The 14,042-nt window shown below is 37.0% G+C and overlaps 1 protein-coding gene across 1 annotated transcript in view; it reads right to left on the reverse strand.

Moving 5' to 3' along the window:
* The window catches only part of LOC130369340 (dynein axonemal heavy chain 3-like), a 101,356-nt gene that overhangs the window by 38,999 nt on the left and 48,315 nt on the right, over positions 1-14,042 (reverse strand). The window contains exons 5-9 of the mRNA XM_056574480.1: positions 13,836-13,940; positions 12,677-12,807; positions 12,016-12,211; positions 10,722-10,925; positions 2,125-2,259 (exon numbers count right to left, since the gene is read on the reverse strand). Coding sequence (XP_056430455.1) covers positions 2,125-2,259; positions 10,722-10,925; positions 12,016-12,211; positions 12,677-12,807; positions 13,836-13,940 — 771 coding nt within the window. The remainder of the gene's footprint in view (positions 1-2,124; positions 2,260-10,721; positions 10,926-12,015; positions 12,212-12,676; positions 12,808-13,835; positions 13,941-14,042) is intronic.

Consider the following 14,042-nt stretch of genomic DNA (forward strand, 5'->3'; position numbering starts at 1 on the left):
GAAGATGTATCACATACACATACTCTATAGTGTGAGTTAAGGACAGAAGTTCTAGATCACTGATCTATCTAATTTGCTACACTTATAAGGCTGCTTTCACACAATGAATTTCTCCGTTTAGGAACTTCCGTCAGAAGTTCCATCACTACAGCTGCGAAACCCGGCCATTACAAAACCCCTGATGGCCGTGACTAAATTGCATTGTAGCCTATGGGGTTTTGTAACTGCCCGTTTGCACCGTATATGCTCGTGATTCATTACGGGCGTTATATAGTTATACAGTGACATCGTGTCGGAAAAATTACTGCATGCTTTCTATCGGAAGTTCCTAAACTGAGAAATTCATAGTGTGAAAGCAGCCTTAGACTTAACCCTTTTCTTCTCTGTAAATCCAGAGGCATCATGGGAAATATAGGCTGCATTCTAATTGTTAATTTACTACAAAGATAAAGACCATGACTTAGTGATTTTACTATTCTACCTTTTGCAATGTCATATTTAGAACATTTTAATAAAGATTTTGCATAAAGTATTTTCTGCACATATATCATATAAAGGGTGAGAAATAATATAAGTAATATACATTCTTATTTTTTTAAAGCAAGAACAAATATATCTGAACTAATGTATCATTTCTCAAAATACATATCAATAGACTGTAACATCTTTTATCCTTTTATACTATTTTATCCTGAGTATTATTTCATTACGATAAACAACTATGTTAAAAAGATTTAACAGTTTTTTTTTTTTTAATATAAAGGAATATACTTCTCCTTGGCCTTCAAACCTATGAGCATTATTGAGCCATTGTTTCTTTGAGCGGCTCATAGTGTACAACATGACTAAAGTACTTATTACACTACAGAGATAAGTGATTATTAATATGTATGCTTTACCTTATGACTACAAATTTGATTATATGTTCCCCTAGACCGAGCCTTGTAATCAGACCTGACTGCTGTGTAATCAAGCTGGCCTGGGTAATCTAGCCTACCTGTAGATTAGGGGAAATAATAGTAATCATAGCCATAATAAGATACATTATTCAGAAAGACAACCAATATTCAGAATGGCCAATTAAACAGCGTGTTAGCCCACTATTGGCCCAGTATTTGGTTGAAAACTAATAGATGAAGCTTCTCATAAAATGCAGCTCCTTTTGTGATGAATCATTCTTTTTAAAACAAGTATTAAAGACCCATATGTGGAACAAAGCCCTTATTGTGTGATCAGTAATGAAAATGGTGACATGGAAATAGCATGAAATTCACAAATTTAGTGGTAAGTCTCTCTGGTTACCTGCCAGACCTTGTCCTTGCAAGGTATGGAAAGGGAATTTTTTTTAATTAAAACTGGCGTATCATAAGTGGAAACATACTTATCCCCTAGCCATAGGAAAATGGATAAGTGACTGTTCGTGGATGCTTTACTCGGGTCTCTTTATGCGCTCCCATAAAAATGAATGGAGTACAAACCATCTACCACATGCACTCCTTACTGAGGGTCCTGTTCCAGAGATTGTGGGGGGCCGCAGTGGTCAAACCCCCACAATCAACCCTCTTCTCCCCTATCCTGTGAATAGGGCATGAGTTTGTTCGCTGGACAACTCCTTTAAGTAACTCATGCTACCATTTATTTTGGCAAAAATAAAGTCTGATGGCCATGCACCATAATTCTGGAACATATGTGCATTGGGCCCCATTTCTCAAAACTGACTCCAAGGAAAACTGGCCATGTTGCCCACAGCAACCAATCAACAATCAGCTTTTATATTTTTGAAGAAGTTTTAAATAATGACAGTTGAGCTTTGAGTGGTTGCTTCGGGAAACAAGGACAGTTCTTTTGTCTCATTGTAACTGTTGCATCACTATCTTCATTTCCTCTAGATTTTATGCGCAAACATGACAAAATTGAATTAAAGGTTATTGCTGTTTCTACTATTATCTCAAAATTGCCAGTGCCTTTTTGTGCATACATATTCTCTTTCCAGCCTAGCCAATATTAAGAATAATGAGATTTCACTAAGGTTACCAGGTCTATGTCCTTCTCTCTCTCACGTTCTCTTTTCATTTTGGCTAATTGATTAAGAAAGATGAATACAATGGATTTGTAACAAATTACCTGGAAAAGAAAATTCTCAATCCTTGGCATCTGCTGGACACTGATAACTAAACTTTCCACCACATTATCAAAGCCACAGACAATCTCTTCAACAGATGGATTAAAGCTGACATCCAATTCTTTTAAGAATGGTTTCTGCAGAAGAAAACACATTACTGTTGGTCTTTATTTTACAAGGGAACAATAGCAATTCAAATACGGTAAGTCATGTTTATACTTTTATTGGTTTTGTGCAGAGAACGTGCCGCAGATTGTCAGACCATAATATTAAAGGGGTATTCCAGGATTTTTTTTTATTTGACTATGCTACAGGGGCTGTGAACTTAGTGTAGTTCATAATATAATGTCTGTACCTGTCTCTGTTGCTTGGTCTCGTATTCTTATGTGATCTTTGCTCTGGATGTTAATTTTTAACAGCAAACAAAATGACTCCTTCCTCGGGTATTTCCCAGGATGCAGTGCGGCCGAGACCTGACATCACTAGTCAGGTGATGACAGGGAGCCTGTTCTGCTTCAATAGGTGGAGCGACCACAGGGAATTAGCAACAGCTGGAGGGACCCTGATTAGAAAGCACTGAGCTTTTTCATTGAATCTAGCCTTTGTACACATTCATATCTTATAGGGGGAGGTGTCCAATCCATGGGTATACAGGCAGCTATAGTTGGTGCTAAAGGTTCTAAAGGCTGAGGTTGCTCATTCAAGTGCAGAAACAAATGCATTCAGGAGATGCAACTACACATCCAAAGAGTTAGTTAAAGGTGTTGCAAAACTTTTTTTTTTACAGTAATGTCCCCAGCCTGCCTAATAAAATAATAAATACTTTCACTTACCTTACTTCGTTTCCTCGTAGCCTCCAGTGGCAGGACGCTCATCTCAGGCCGGTCTCCACTGACAGCTTCAAGGAGCCCACTGGAGCCCACTAGTGATGTCACAGTGCTGCTTAGCCAATCACTGTCTGCAGCAGTGTCCCGTCTCGACTGGTGATTGGCAAGCACCTCTGTCAGTTTTCCCAACTGTAGATGGTATGATCTGCAGGTTCGAGAAAACCAGTATCACCAGCCGTGGACAGAGTGCTCTGATACCAGAGCTAAGAGGGAGCAGAGGAAGGTGAGTTAAATTATTTATTATTGTATTAAGCAGGCTGGGGTCAATACTGTAAACAATTTACACCGGACAACCCTTTAAATAGTAAAATACTTTCTGCCCCTATCCATCCCTCTTTAAATACCAATTGATAAAGGTAGCATTGAGTTTAAAGGGGTACTTCTCTGGAATTGTTTTTTTTTTTTTTTTTTTTTAAATCAACTGGTGCCAGAAAGTTAAACAGATTTGTAAATTATTTCTTTTTAAAAACCTTAATCCTTCCAGTTCTTATCAACTACTATTTGTTGTACAGTAGGTTTCTTTTTGAATTTCCTTTCTGTCTGACTACAGTGCTCTCTGCTGACACCTCTGTCCATTTAAGAACTGTCCAGAGTAGAAGCCAGTCTCCATAACAAACCAATCCTGCTTTGGACAGCTCCAAAAATGGACAGAGGTGTCAGCAGAGAGCACTGTGGTCAGAGAGAAAGGAAAGAACTTCCAGTGCAACCATAAAGCAGCTGATAAGCTGATTTTTTAAATAGAAGTAATTTACAAATCTGTTTAACTTTCTGGAACCAGTTGATTAAAAAAAATGTTTTCCAGAGGAGTACCCTTTAACCCCTTAAGGACTCAGCCCATTTTGGCCTTAAGGACTCAGACAATTTAATTTTTACGTTTTCATTTTTTCCTCCTCGCCTTCTAAAAATCATAACTCTTTTATATTTTCATCCACAGACTAGTATGAGGGCTTGTTTTTTGCGCGACCAGTTGTCCTTTGTAATGACATCACTCATTATATCATAAAATGTATGGCGCAACCAAAAAACACTATTTTTGTGGGGAAATTAAAACGAAAAACGCAATTTTGCTAATTTTGGAAGGTTTTTTTTTCACGCCGTACAATTTCTGGTAAAAATGACATGTGTTCTTTATTCTGAGGGTCAATACGATTAAAATGATACCCATTATTATATACTTTTATATTATTGTTGCGCTTAAAAAAAATCACAAACTTTTTAACCAAATTAGTACGTTTATAATCCCTTTATTTTGATGACCTATAACTTTTTTATTTTTCCGTATAAGCGGCGGTATGGGGGCTCATTTTTTGCGCCATGATCTGTACTTTTTTTTGATACCACATTTGTATATAAAAAACTTTTAATACATTTTTTATAATTTTTTTTTTAATAAAATGTATTAAAAAAGTAGGAATTTTGGACTTTTTTAATTTTTTTTCGTTCACGCCGTTCACCGTATGGGATCATTAACATTTTATTTTAATAGTTCGGACATTTACGCACGCGGCGATACCAAATATGTCTATAAAAAATGTTTTTTACGCTTTTTGGGGGTAAAATAGGAAAAAACGGACGTTTTACTTTTTTATTGGGGGAGGGGATTTTTCACTTTTTTTTTACTTTTACTTTTACATTTTTTTACATTTTTTTTTACACTTGAATAGTCCCCATAGGGGACTATTCATAGCAATACCATGATTGCTAATACTGATCTGTTCTATGTATAGGACATAGAACAGATCAGTATTATCGGTCATCTCCTGCTCTGGTCTGCTCGATCACAGACCAGAGCAGGAGACGCTGGGAGCCGCACGGAGGAAGGTGAGGGGACCTCCGTGCGGTGTTATGAATGATCGGATCCCCGCAGCAGCGCTGCGGGCGATCCGATCGTTCATTTTAATCGCGAACTCCCGCAGATGCCGGGATCTGTATTGATCCCGGCACCTGAGGGGTTAATGGCGGACGCCCGCGAGATCGCGGGCGTCGGCCATTGCCGGCGGGTCCCTGGCTGCGATCAGCAGCCGGGATCAGCCGCGCATGACACGGGCATCGCTCCGATGCCCGCGGTTATGCTTAGGACGTAAATGTACGTCCTGGTGCGTTAAGTACCACCTCACCAGGACGTACATTTACGTCCTGCGTCCTTAAGGGGTTAATGGGTGCTAACTAATAGTGTTGCTCGCGAATATTCGCAATTCGAATTTTATTCGCGAATATCGCATATTCGCGAATTCGCGAATATTCGCGAATATAGCGCTATATATTCGTAATTACGAATATTTTTTTTTTTCACAGTACACATCACAGTGATCATCCCTCTCTGCTTCCAGCTTATGTGGTGTAAGAAGGCTCTAATACTACTGTGTGAGACTGGTGTGCAAATTTTCGCATATGTGAAAATTTGCATATGATATTTTTCGCATATGCAAATTTTAGCCTATGTTAATTTTGGTATACGCAAATTTTCGCATATGTTAATTTTCGCACGGGCGAATATTCGCATATGCGAAAATAAAACGAGAACATTACGAATATGCGAATATTCGCGAATATGACGAATATTCGTCCATATATTCGCGAATATTCGCGAATTCGAATATGGCCTATGCCGCTCAACACTACTAACTAAATGTGCATACAGTGAGATGTCCTTTGTGGCTGCTGCAAGTAGGCAAAGTGTTATCATTTTATTCTATAGCTGCATAGACTAGTGTGGGATTTTGAGCTTTGTTCTCATCTTTAGGGGGCAGTTTTGCTCTTTGTTTTTTCAGGCACTTATAATCTTTTAACATTCATCTTATATTTGGAAAAAATCTTTAATGTGTCCACTGAGGAGAAGGCTGTGTTTCCAAGGAGGCTACAAAACCTTAAACCTAGTAGAGTAATCCATTCATTAAAATTCAAAAAGAAAAATAATGGAAAAATAATTTTATTCCTTAATGTGTATTTTTCATAATATGACAATGTGTCTAATGATCACCTAAAGAATGAGGCTTTACATAATCTTCATGGCTTTAGCAAGACAAAAAGCTTCTTAATTGACAGGTGAACTGCATATTCTACTCAAATGTCTTAAAAGTTTAAATCACTCCCAAAAATACTAATTAAATAAACCTTAACTTGTCCTGCCAGATGTAACATACAAAAATAGAATAAGTATAAAACATTGTAAGACATCAAAAGTACCTGGGAAAATGCCATAAAAACACTGACATAAGCTGCTTGCATATGGAGCACCTCTAGAGGTATGTACTATAGAGCTCTGAACACTCTGTAAATTCCTGTATGATGCCTACGTATGGTATCATATGACCAAGGTGTTTTTTTAGGGGTCAATAACTCCTAAAAAACTAATATAGTTCACAATGAAACTATTCATGTGAATATTGAAGATGGAGGTACAGTAGGTCCCAATAGAAGCCTACAAAGTTTCTGTACTACTTAAACATACAGTGGAGCCATAATATAGGTTACATATACAGACAACAGGGTTCATTTACTAATGTGATCTCGACAAATTTTTCTCGGGTTCATGTGCAAAAAAAAACAAAAAAAACAACCAGCTCTCCATTTTACGCAGAAAACGGTGATGCCAGGAAAAAGGGGCATTGTCATCATAAAAGGGGAATGTCCCCAACAGTTTTGCAAAATCCCAACATAAATACTTATTTTCTTCCCACATAAAATAGGGAACACCAGACAGCTCAGAGCAGTTGTCAGAAAAGCAAAAATAAAATAAAAAGTAGATATAAAAAAATAAAATAAATACCTGTCAGGATAAAAAAAAACACAAAGAAAACTTTACTCCACTCTTAGTAAATCAGAGCATATATCTAACATTATCAAGAACTCAATGAAGTAACAATTCAAATACAGTGATCCCTAAAATCTGCAATATTAACTGGTTCCAGGTCAATGGTATGTTGACAATATTGTAACTATGGAAAACTAGTGATTGGTTCTGAAGTCCCAAAATGTCCACCCAAAAAAACTAATACAGATAAATCAAGTCTTCACATACAAAAATGTCTGAAAGAGCTGCTGCATGCTGTAAATCACTTTCGACATGACAGGAGCTTATTCAAGTTCCAGTGCAGTACACACAGAGTACCAGAAATTGAACCTCCTAAGATGCAGCTCATTGCAGATAAAAAGCATTGCAGTACTGTAGAGAGACGCTACAAGATAGCCAATTAGTGTCTATACTTTAATAGTACAAGAGTTTTATCGGTAAAATGGCCAGTAAGGCTGGGTTCACATATGTCTAGCATAGTTTCCCTCCGGCATGCTCCAGAGGGAAACTGATGCTAGTACTGATCCCATTCATTTAAATGGGACAGTTCACAATCATCCAGCATCTCAATTTTGACGCCAAATGGTTGGTCATGCCGATGGTTGCTGCGTTCCCCTGTCCACTGTCCAGAAACAATGGACGCTGGATGCCAAACAACTCATGGCAACTTGTCAGATCTAGGCTGAGTTCACATATGCCGGATGCCGGACATGTATGAACACAGCCTTAGTTGGAACTTCCAGACATTCAAATGTGCTGCAAATCTTGACAGTCTGTAGCACTTTATGTTGAGTATGGTTTCAAGTTTACAATGGTCTTGAAAAGACCAATGTAAGTTTTTGAAGGAGAAGACACAGCCAACTTTGCGTGACTTCTTATTTATTTCTTAGGTTCATGCAGGTGATCTGTTGATGTTACTGAATGGAAAGAAACAGCTGTAATCACTGAGTGCACTAGCGTCTAGCTTACCGGTGCGGCATGGAGCTGCTTTACCTGCAGGAATCTAAGAAATAAATAAGAAGTCACACAAAGTTGGTGAGTTGCCTGTGTCTTCTCTTTTGATGAATGTTTTTACACGGACTGTTCTTTCCACACATGAGCGCCACCACATACATGTATTGAAAGATGCAACGAGCCGCAGTAAGGGGAGTCACAGAAACGGGGTAGCAGTGCCAACATACTCTCTGTCTTGCAGTACAAAGTCATTTGAAGGACTACTTTAATAAATGTGAGAGCCCTGCCTCCTTACAACCTATAAGGGAGTGAGGCTGTTTCTTTGCCCATTTGTTACCTTCTTAAAAACTTAATAAAAACTTTTGAAATAAAAAGTAGAGGTAAAAGGTGCATGTATTGTACAACGATCTAGCCATCTTTTCTAAAGCACTTAAATAGTTGTTTAAACTTAGCAAACTGACTTTACATTTTAGTGTCCACAGAGTATCCAATAATTTCACAACTAAACTGAAGAATGTAGCTAATGAAGTCGACATGAGTACATAAAGATGATTTCAATAAAACATATTACTGCTAATAGGCCAGAAGAATAAAAATGTCAGAAATGTATTGTTAAAAGGTCTATAAAAGCTATTCTAGAATGTGACATAGTGGTTTTCTGAGGAGATTAAGCAGAAGCAGTTGTGCCATGCATCAATATACTGTATTTTATGTTAGCTCTTATGTTAGTACAGACGAAAATATGAAAACCTTCCCAATGCAACTTATGAGATCATTTAACATTTCCATACTGGAAAAACAGATACCTGAAACAATAATGAGCAATACCATTCTACAATACTTATAAATAAAATCTAAAAGCCAGAAAATACAAAAACTTGTACGCCTAATCAAGCTAAGTATATTACCAAACACAATCTAGTGTACGTTTACTTTCACCTTATAGAATTTTACCATGTCATTACAGGGATTCGACTATTTACTGCAGTTACCATAAAGTGTTATGTGTTATAACACATAGAGTGTTATGCTTTCTATTAGAAACAGTGCCACTCTTATCTAAGGGTTGCATCTGGTATTGCAGTCCATGGACAAGTATCAAGTTGTTTCTTAAAAGAAAAAAAAACTGACATCTTTCAAATCCTGAACAACCTTTTTAAAGGTTGTGTATCTTCCACTTGTAGTTCTCTTTCACATACACAGGTAAAAACTGTTTATGCAAAAGCAACAAACAAAAATATATACCTCTCATGATTTTTGGGGATACATTCAAAGTGAATTATCAACAGATTATTGTATATTATATTTCAATATAATAAGAAAGAAACATCTCACTTTTTTACATGTGTTGTGATTCCTAAAGTGGAAGAAATGCCCATGTCTTTTAGGGTCAATGACATGTATTTTGAGGGTCTCATATGTTGATATGTGACAGTTTTGATTATGTTGTAGAAACGGTGTGGAATAAAGGCTTTTATATACTGGAAATCGTACCATGTATAATAAACAAACAAATGTGTTTGTCAAATATTTGCAAGTGTTATGGCATATTTTTCCCTGTTCCACTTACACAAGGATGCTTCATCGCCATCTGTATTTACGACTGCAAATGGGCTTGATTTCTAGCACAGATTTAGTGCCAGAATTTTGCTAAGAATGACAGAAGTTAGTGTAGCATGACACTGTCAACATACATATTTATGCTTTGTGTGGAAATAACGATTTGTAATTCAAATAATCAAAGGGATTTTTATCAGACTCTCAGACTAAGTGCCATTATTAGATGGAAACAAAGAGCGCTGTCACGTCATTCACATGTCAACCATATACCTTGTGTATGACTCATAGAAGAAGAAATAAATGCAGATTATCATTATACTGTCATTGTTAGCCACTGCCAAAGGAGTGCTTTTAGCTACTGAAAGACTGAATAATCAAAAAGTAACACAAAGTCCGACTATGTGTTTTCTCTGGGGCAGAATTTTAAAGGACAAGCTAAAGTAATCTTGAAGAGAAAGAATGGGGAAAATACAGAATGTGGGAAAAGAGAGAAAGAAAAGAAGATATAGAAAGAGAGGATAGCATGTGTGTCATAGAGAGAGAGAGAGAGAGAGAGAGAGAGAGAAAGAGGGAGACAGAGAGAGACAGAGAGAGGGAAATGTTATCTGGACCCCACAGGTCCTGCCTGTTCGGATATTCAGTGAAAAAAAACACAGCTGAGGACACTGATTGTCTAAACAGGCAGTTCCTGTGGGGTTGAGATGACAAATGACCAGGAATATCATAAGACTTAAAGAGAGGGAGTGGCAGCTGCAGAGGACGGGAGGAGGAGTATATCATGTTTATTATTTTAACACCATTCCCTGCCATGGAGTAAAGTTTTGTTTTCTGCAGTGACTACCTTTTTAAAGTGACTCTCCATGTTCCCCTATATTATAGGGATACTCCGGTGGAAAATATTTTTTTTCAAATCAACTCATCTCAGAAAGTTAAACAGATTTGTAAATGACTTCTATTTCAAAATCTTAATCCTTTCAGTACTTATCAACTGCTGTATGGTACAGAGGAAGTTGTGTAGCTCTTTTTTGTCTGACCACAGTGTTCTCTGCTGACACATCTGTCCTTGTCCAGAGCAGGATAGGCTTGCTATGGGGATTTGCTCCTTCTCTGGACACTTCCTGACATGGACTTGTGATTAAACACAGCAGCCAATCAGAGAAGGTAGAGCTGCAGATAGATGAGATAGGAGGTGTGTCTCAGCAGGCAATGTAGCTGAACTATAGTCAGAGATAAGAGCCTTGTCCTAATAGAGATGAGATAAAGAGCAGCCAAGCACTAAGGAAGATAAATACAAGACAATATTCCCGATGGGTACTGACTTTCAGCTGCTTTAAAAATCATATAGTTGAAATATTTCAGCAGCTCCCCTAAGGTTGCATTAAAAAGTAATGTAGTTTACACATACCATAAATAAGAAAATAAGATGAGGTTTCATTGAGTACCAATGACTGTCAGATGGATAATTCCCTTCATAGTGATTCCCTTCACAGTACGTTTCAATAATTTCCACTAGGTCAGTCAGAGAGGTCTCCACTATACATCTTAGAAGATTGGACATCAGAGTTGCCAAGCTGCAGAATAAATGATCCATTTTCTTTCTCCGCAAACCCTAGAAGAAAAACAAAACAGGGATGAAAATCACTGTGTTGCTTTCATGCTTAGTTCAAGACCAATAAAGTAACAATACTAAGAAGCACAAGAGAGCTCTTGTGACCTCATTTGCATGTGTCGCAGGGAACTTTTTTTGCCATTCCTATCTTGTGCTTGAGAAAGATATGTAATAGGTGGTGTACCCACTGGGGAATTTTAGAGGGTACCCTAAAAGATTACCAGTGAAGAAAGGGCAAATGTCAATCTACTAATAATCATCAATTTACAATACTGTACTAATTCTAAAACACAACACTTTTTACATTAGTGTAAAATAATTAAGACATTCTTGCAGTTTTTTTTTCTCTAATAAACCTTGACTAAGTAGGGAAGAGTTTTCAGAAACCTCTTCAAAGTTGGCCTTTATATATGTAGGCTAACATTGTGCAGATAGATCTGTAATTATAGAGATACATTATATCATCTTTAGCACCATAAAGTGAGTATATGCCATTACTGATTTACCATCTTCATTTGTGACTCTCCTTATGTTGTCACATAGCTCTTGTTTACTTGTATCACATAATCCATGTGACTAACCATACATGAACCAGACATATTAGACCAAATGCATGAGAATGTCTCTTAAATTTGTAATAAACCAAAGCAATGTGCATATAGGAATTTAATTTCTTTTGAAATGGCACACATTTTATATATATATATATATATATATATATATATATATATATATATATATATGAGCAAGCAAAGGCTGCTGTTTATTTCCTCTTTTTTTTGACCCAACAAGATGAACTCGGGATAGATGGGAACCAGTTCTTATCACTCTTACTAAAAACAGCCTTGGACAGGTGGGAGTAATGCACAACTAAGATGAACGTGATTACTAATTCCAAATTAAAAGTTGAAAAAGACAAGTTAACCCTGGATAACAACGAAATAAGTGTGAAGGTACAACTCTGCTGTGATTGAATGCTAAAGCATACACACAAAAGATGCAGCAGCATTCTGCGAGTGCCAAGACATGTGTATGCCTTGGCGCTCGCCGAGTACTACCGCATCTTTTGTGGATAAAATATTGAGCTCACCTCATCCTCTGGCATTATGACTTCTATTTTGTCTCGGTTTTGTTCTACAATATCACAACATTCTTTCACCCATGTTTCTTGAAGCATTTCGGCCCTCTTTTTTAAAATGCTGTTCATGTGCACAATAAGATTCTCCAGCATCATAGGAACGTTTTTGAGGAGACTTTTAATATCAACCAGGCTAAAAGTTGCATAACTGAAAAACAAAATGGATTTAACAGACTTGAATGTTATGGAATGAAAGGACAGCCTTCTATCATCAAGGCCTATTTAAATCTCATACATTAAATGATATCCATCTGTTCACTACAGAGCGTGATGCAATTATCTAGTTACTGGCAATATATCCTATATTTAAGCGAGTCAAAGGAGTTGGAAGATCAGCAGGAGTACATCAGTGATCAGTCAAGAAGTGGAAGGTCAAAATTAGTGATTATAGTAATTTACAGTATGTGAAGCCTGCTCACTGAGTACATGTGGAGAAGCAGATGGATTAGGTCTTAATAGGTGCTTCTCATCTTTGGCAATACCCAAAAGAACTTTCAGGATTCATCTATTAAATATTGCATTATCCTACAGTACGTTCCATTTCATGTGATAGATTGATACGGTATGTAGGAACCCAACTCTACTATATGTTCCAGTAGTACTGATAACATACTTGCTATGGAAGTGAAGGAGAGTCTTTGTCATGACAGCATGAGTGATGTGCAAGCCTTCCTTCAATTTGACACGTGCAACGTTAACGCTTTCATGCCATGGAAAATGCTTCCGCCCAGCACTGTTAGATAGCTTGATGCAATACAAAGAAAACAAGAAAGGAAACAAAATAGGAATATGATCTGTGAACAATTTGAATAGATAGTTCTACACCATGCATTTCATAGAGCCATGATGATATATAAAAGGCAAGTAAAAAAAAAAAAATTAAACAATATTTGGTAAATTAAAATAATCTGATGGTTAACTGTAAAAAAATATGTATAACTAAATGATAGATGTCAGATTGTCTAATAAACATAGAATAGGCTAATGTAACTCCCTGCCTGCTATGGAACAAATACAGTTAGCTATCTGCAGCACTATCTGATCATTTAAATAACCTTATACAATATTCTGTATATACTGGCTGACAGCTCTTCTCCTCCAGCTCTCACTGTGACTGCCACTCTTCTCATTTCAATACAATCACCCTGTCCGCCTGTCTCCTTCCGTCCTTTGTCACTTTCTATCATCATGACCACAGCATTTTTATTACTGCCACCATTCCCCTTTAGCTTTGCACATTTCAGATCTGTATCTACAGCGTACATAGAAGGATCACATTAACAGGAGAGGTGATAGATGTGAGAAATGTGATGGCAGTGCTATACCACCTTTCCATGCAGTCTACTGAGAATAGAAAATGCTCTGATAAACCATTGTACGAGCTCCATCAAATACAATGCTCCCACAGGGCCAGCTCTATTACAAATATAAGTCTCATTTGTTCCACACATGAAGCACACTTTTTTTTCCCTGCAGCCCACAATAGCTCTCTAACTTCTGCTGTGAAGCCTCATTATCAAGTAAAGAAATGACCTGTGTCTATTTGGACAAAATGTGCAATTTGGGACACTGTTTTTAGACACATGATTTCTTTCTCCACTAACAAATTCTGTAGACATTCATTATTCTGCCAAGTAAAGTAGGTTTCTACTAAAAGCTTGTTTATAGAGAGTAAAGCCCCAAGATGGAGTGCTGAAAAACCCTAAAAAAAGACAATTGAATATTTTAGGAAAGAAAATGCATCAAGATGGGAGAGCAAAATAAAGTTATACCTTTGGGGTCATCTCAATTCCAAGCCTCTGTTGTTCCATCGGGTCCAATAGTATGTAGTCAAGGACTGATTTCTTTATAGCATATATATAGTTTTCCTCTACCTCCTGGGAAGAGATAAAAAAAAATTATATATATATATATATATATATATATATATATATATATATATATATATACAAGAAGATTGACTTCAGCACACCAGCATA

This window comes from Hyla sarda, chromosome 4, assembly GCF_029499605.1.
Source record: "Hyla sarda isolate aHylSar1 chromosome 4, aHylSar1.hap1, whole genome shotgun sequence".
Taxonomy (NCBI): Eukaryota; Metazoa; Chordata; class Amphibia; order Anura; family Hylidae; genus Hyla; species Hyla sarda.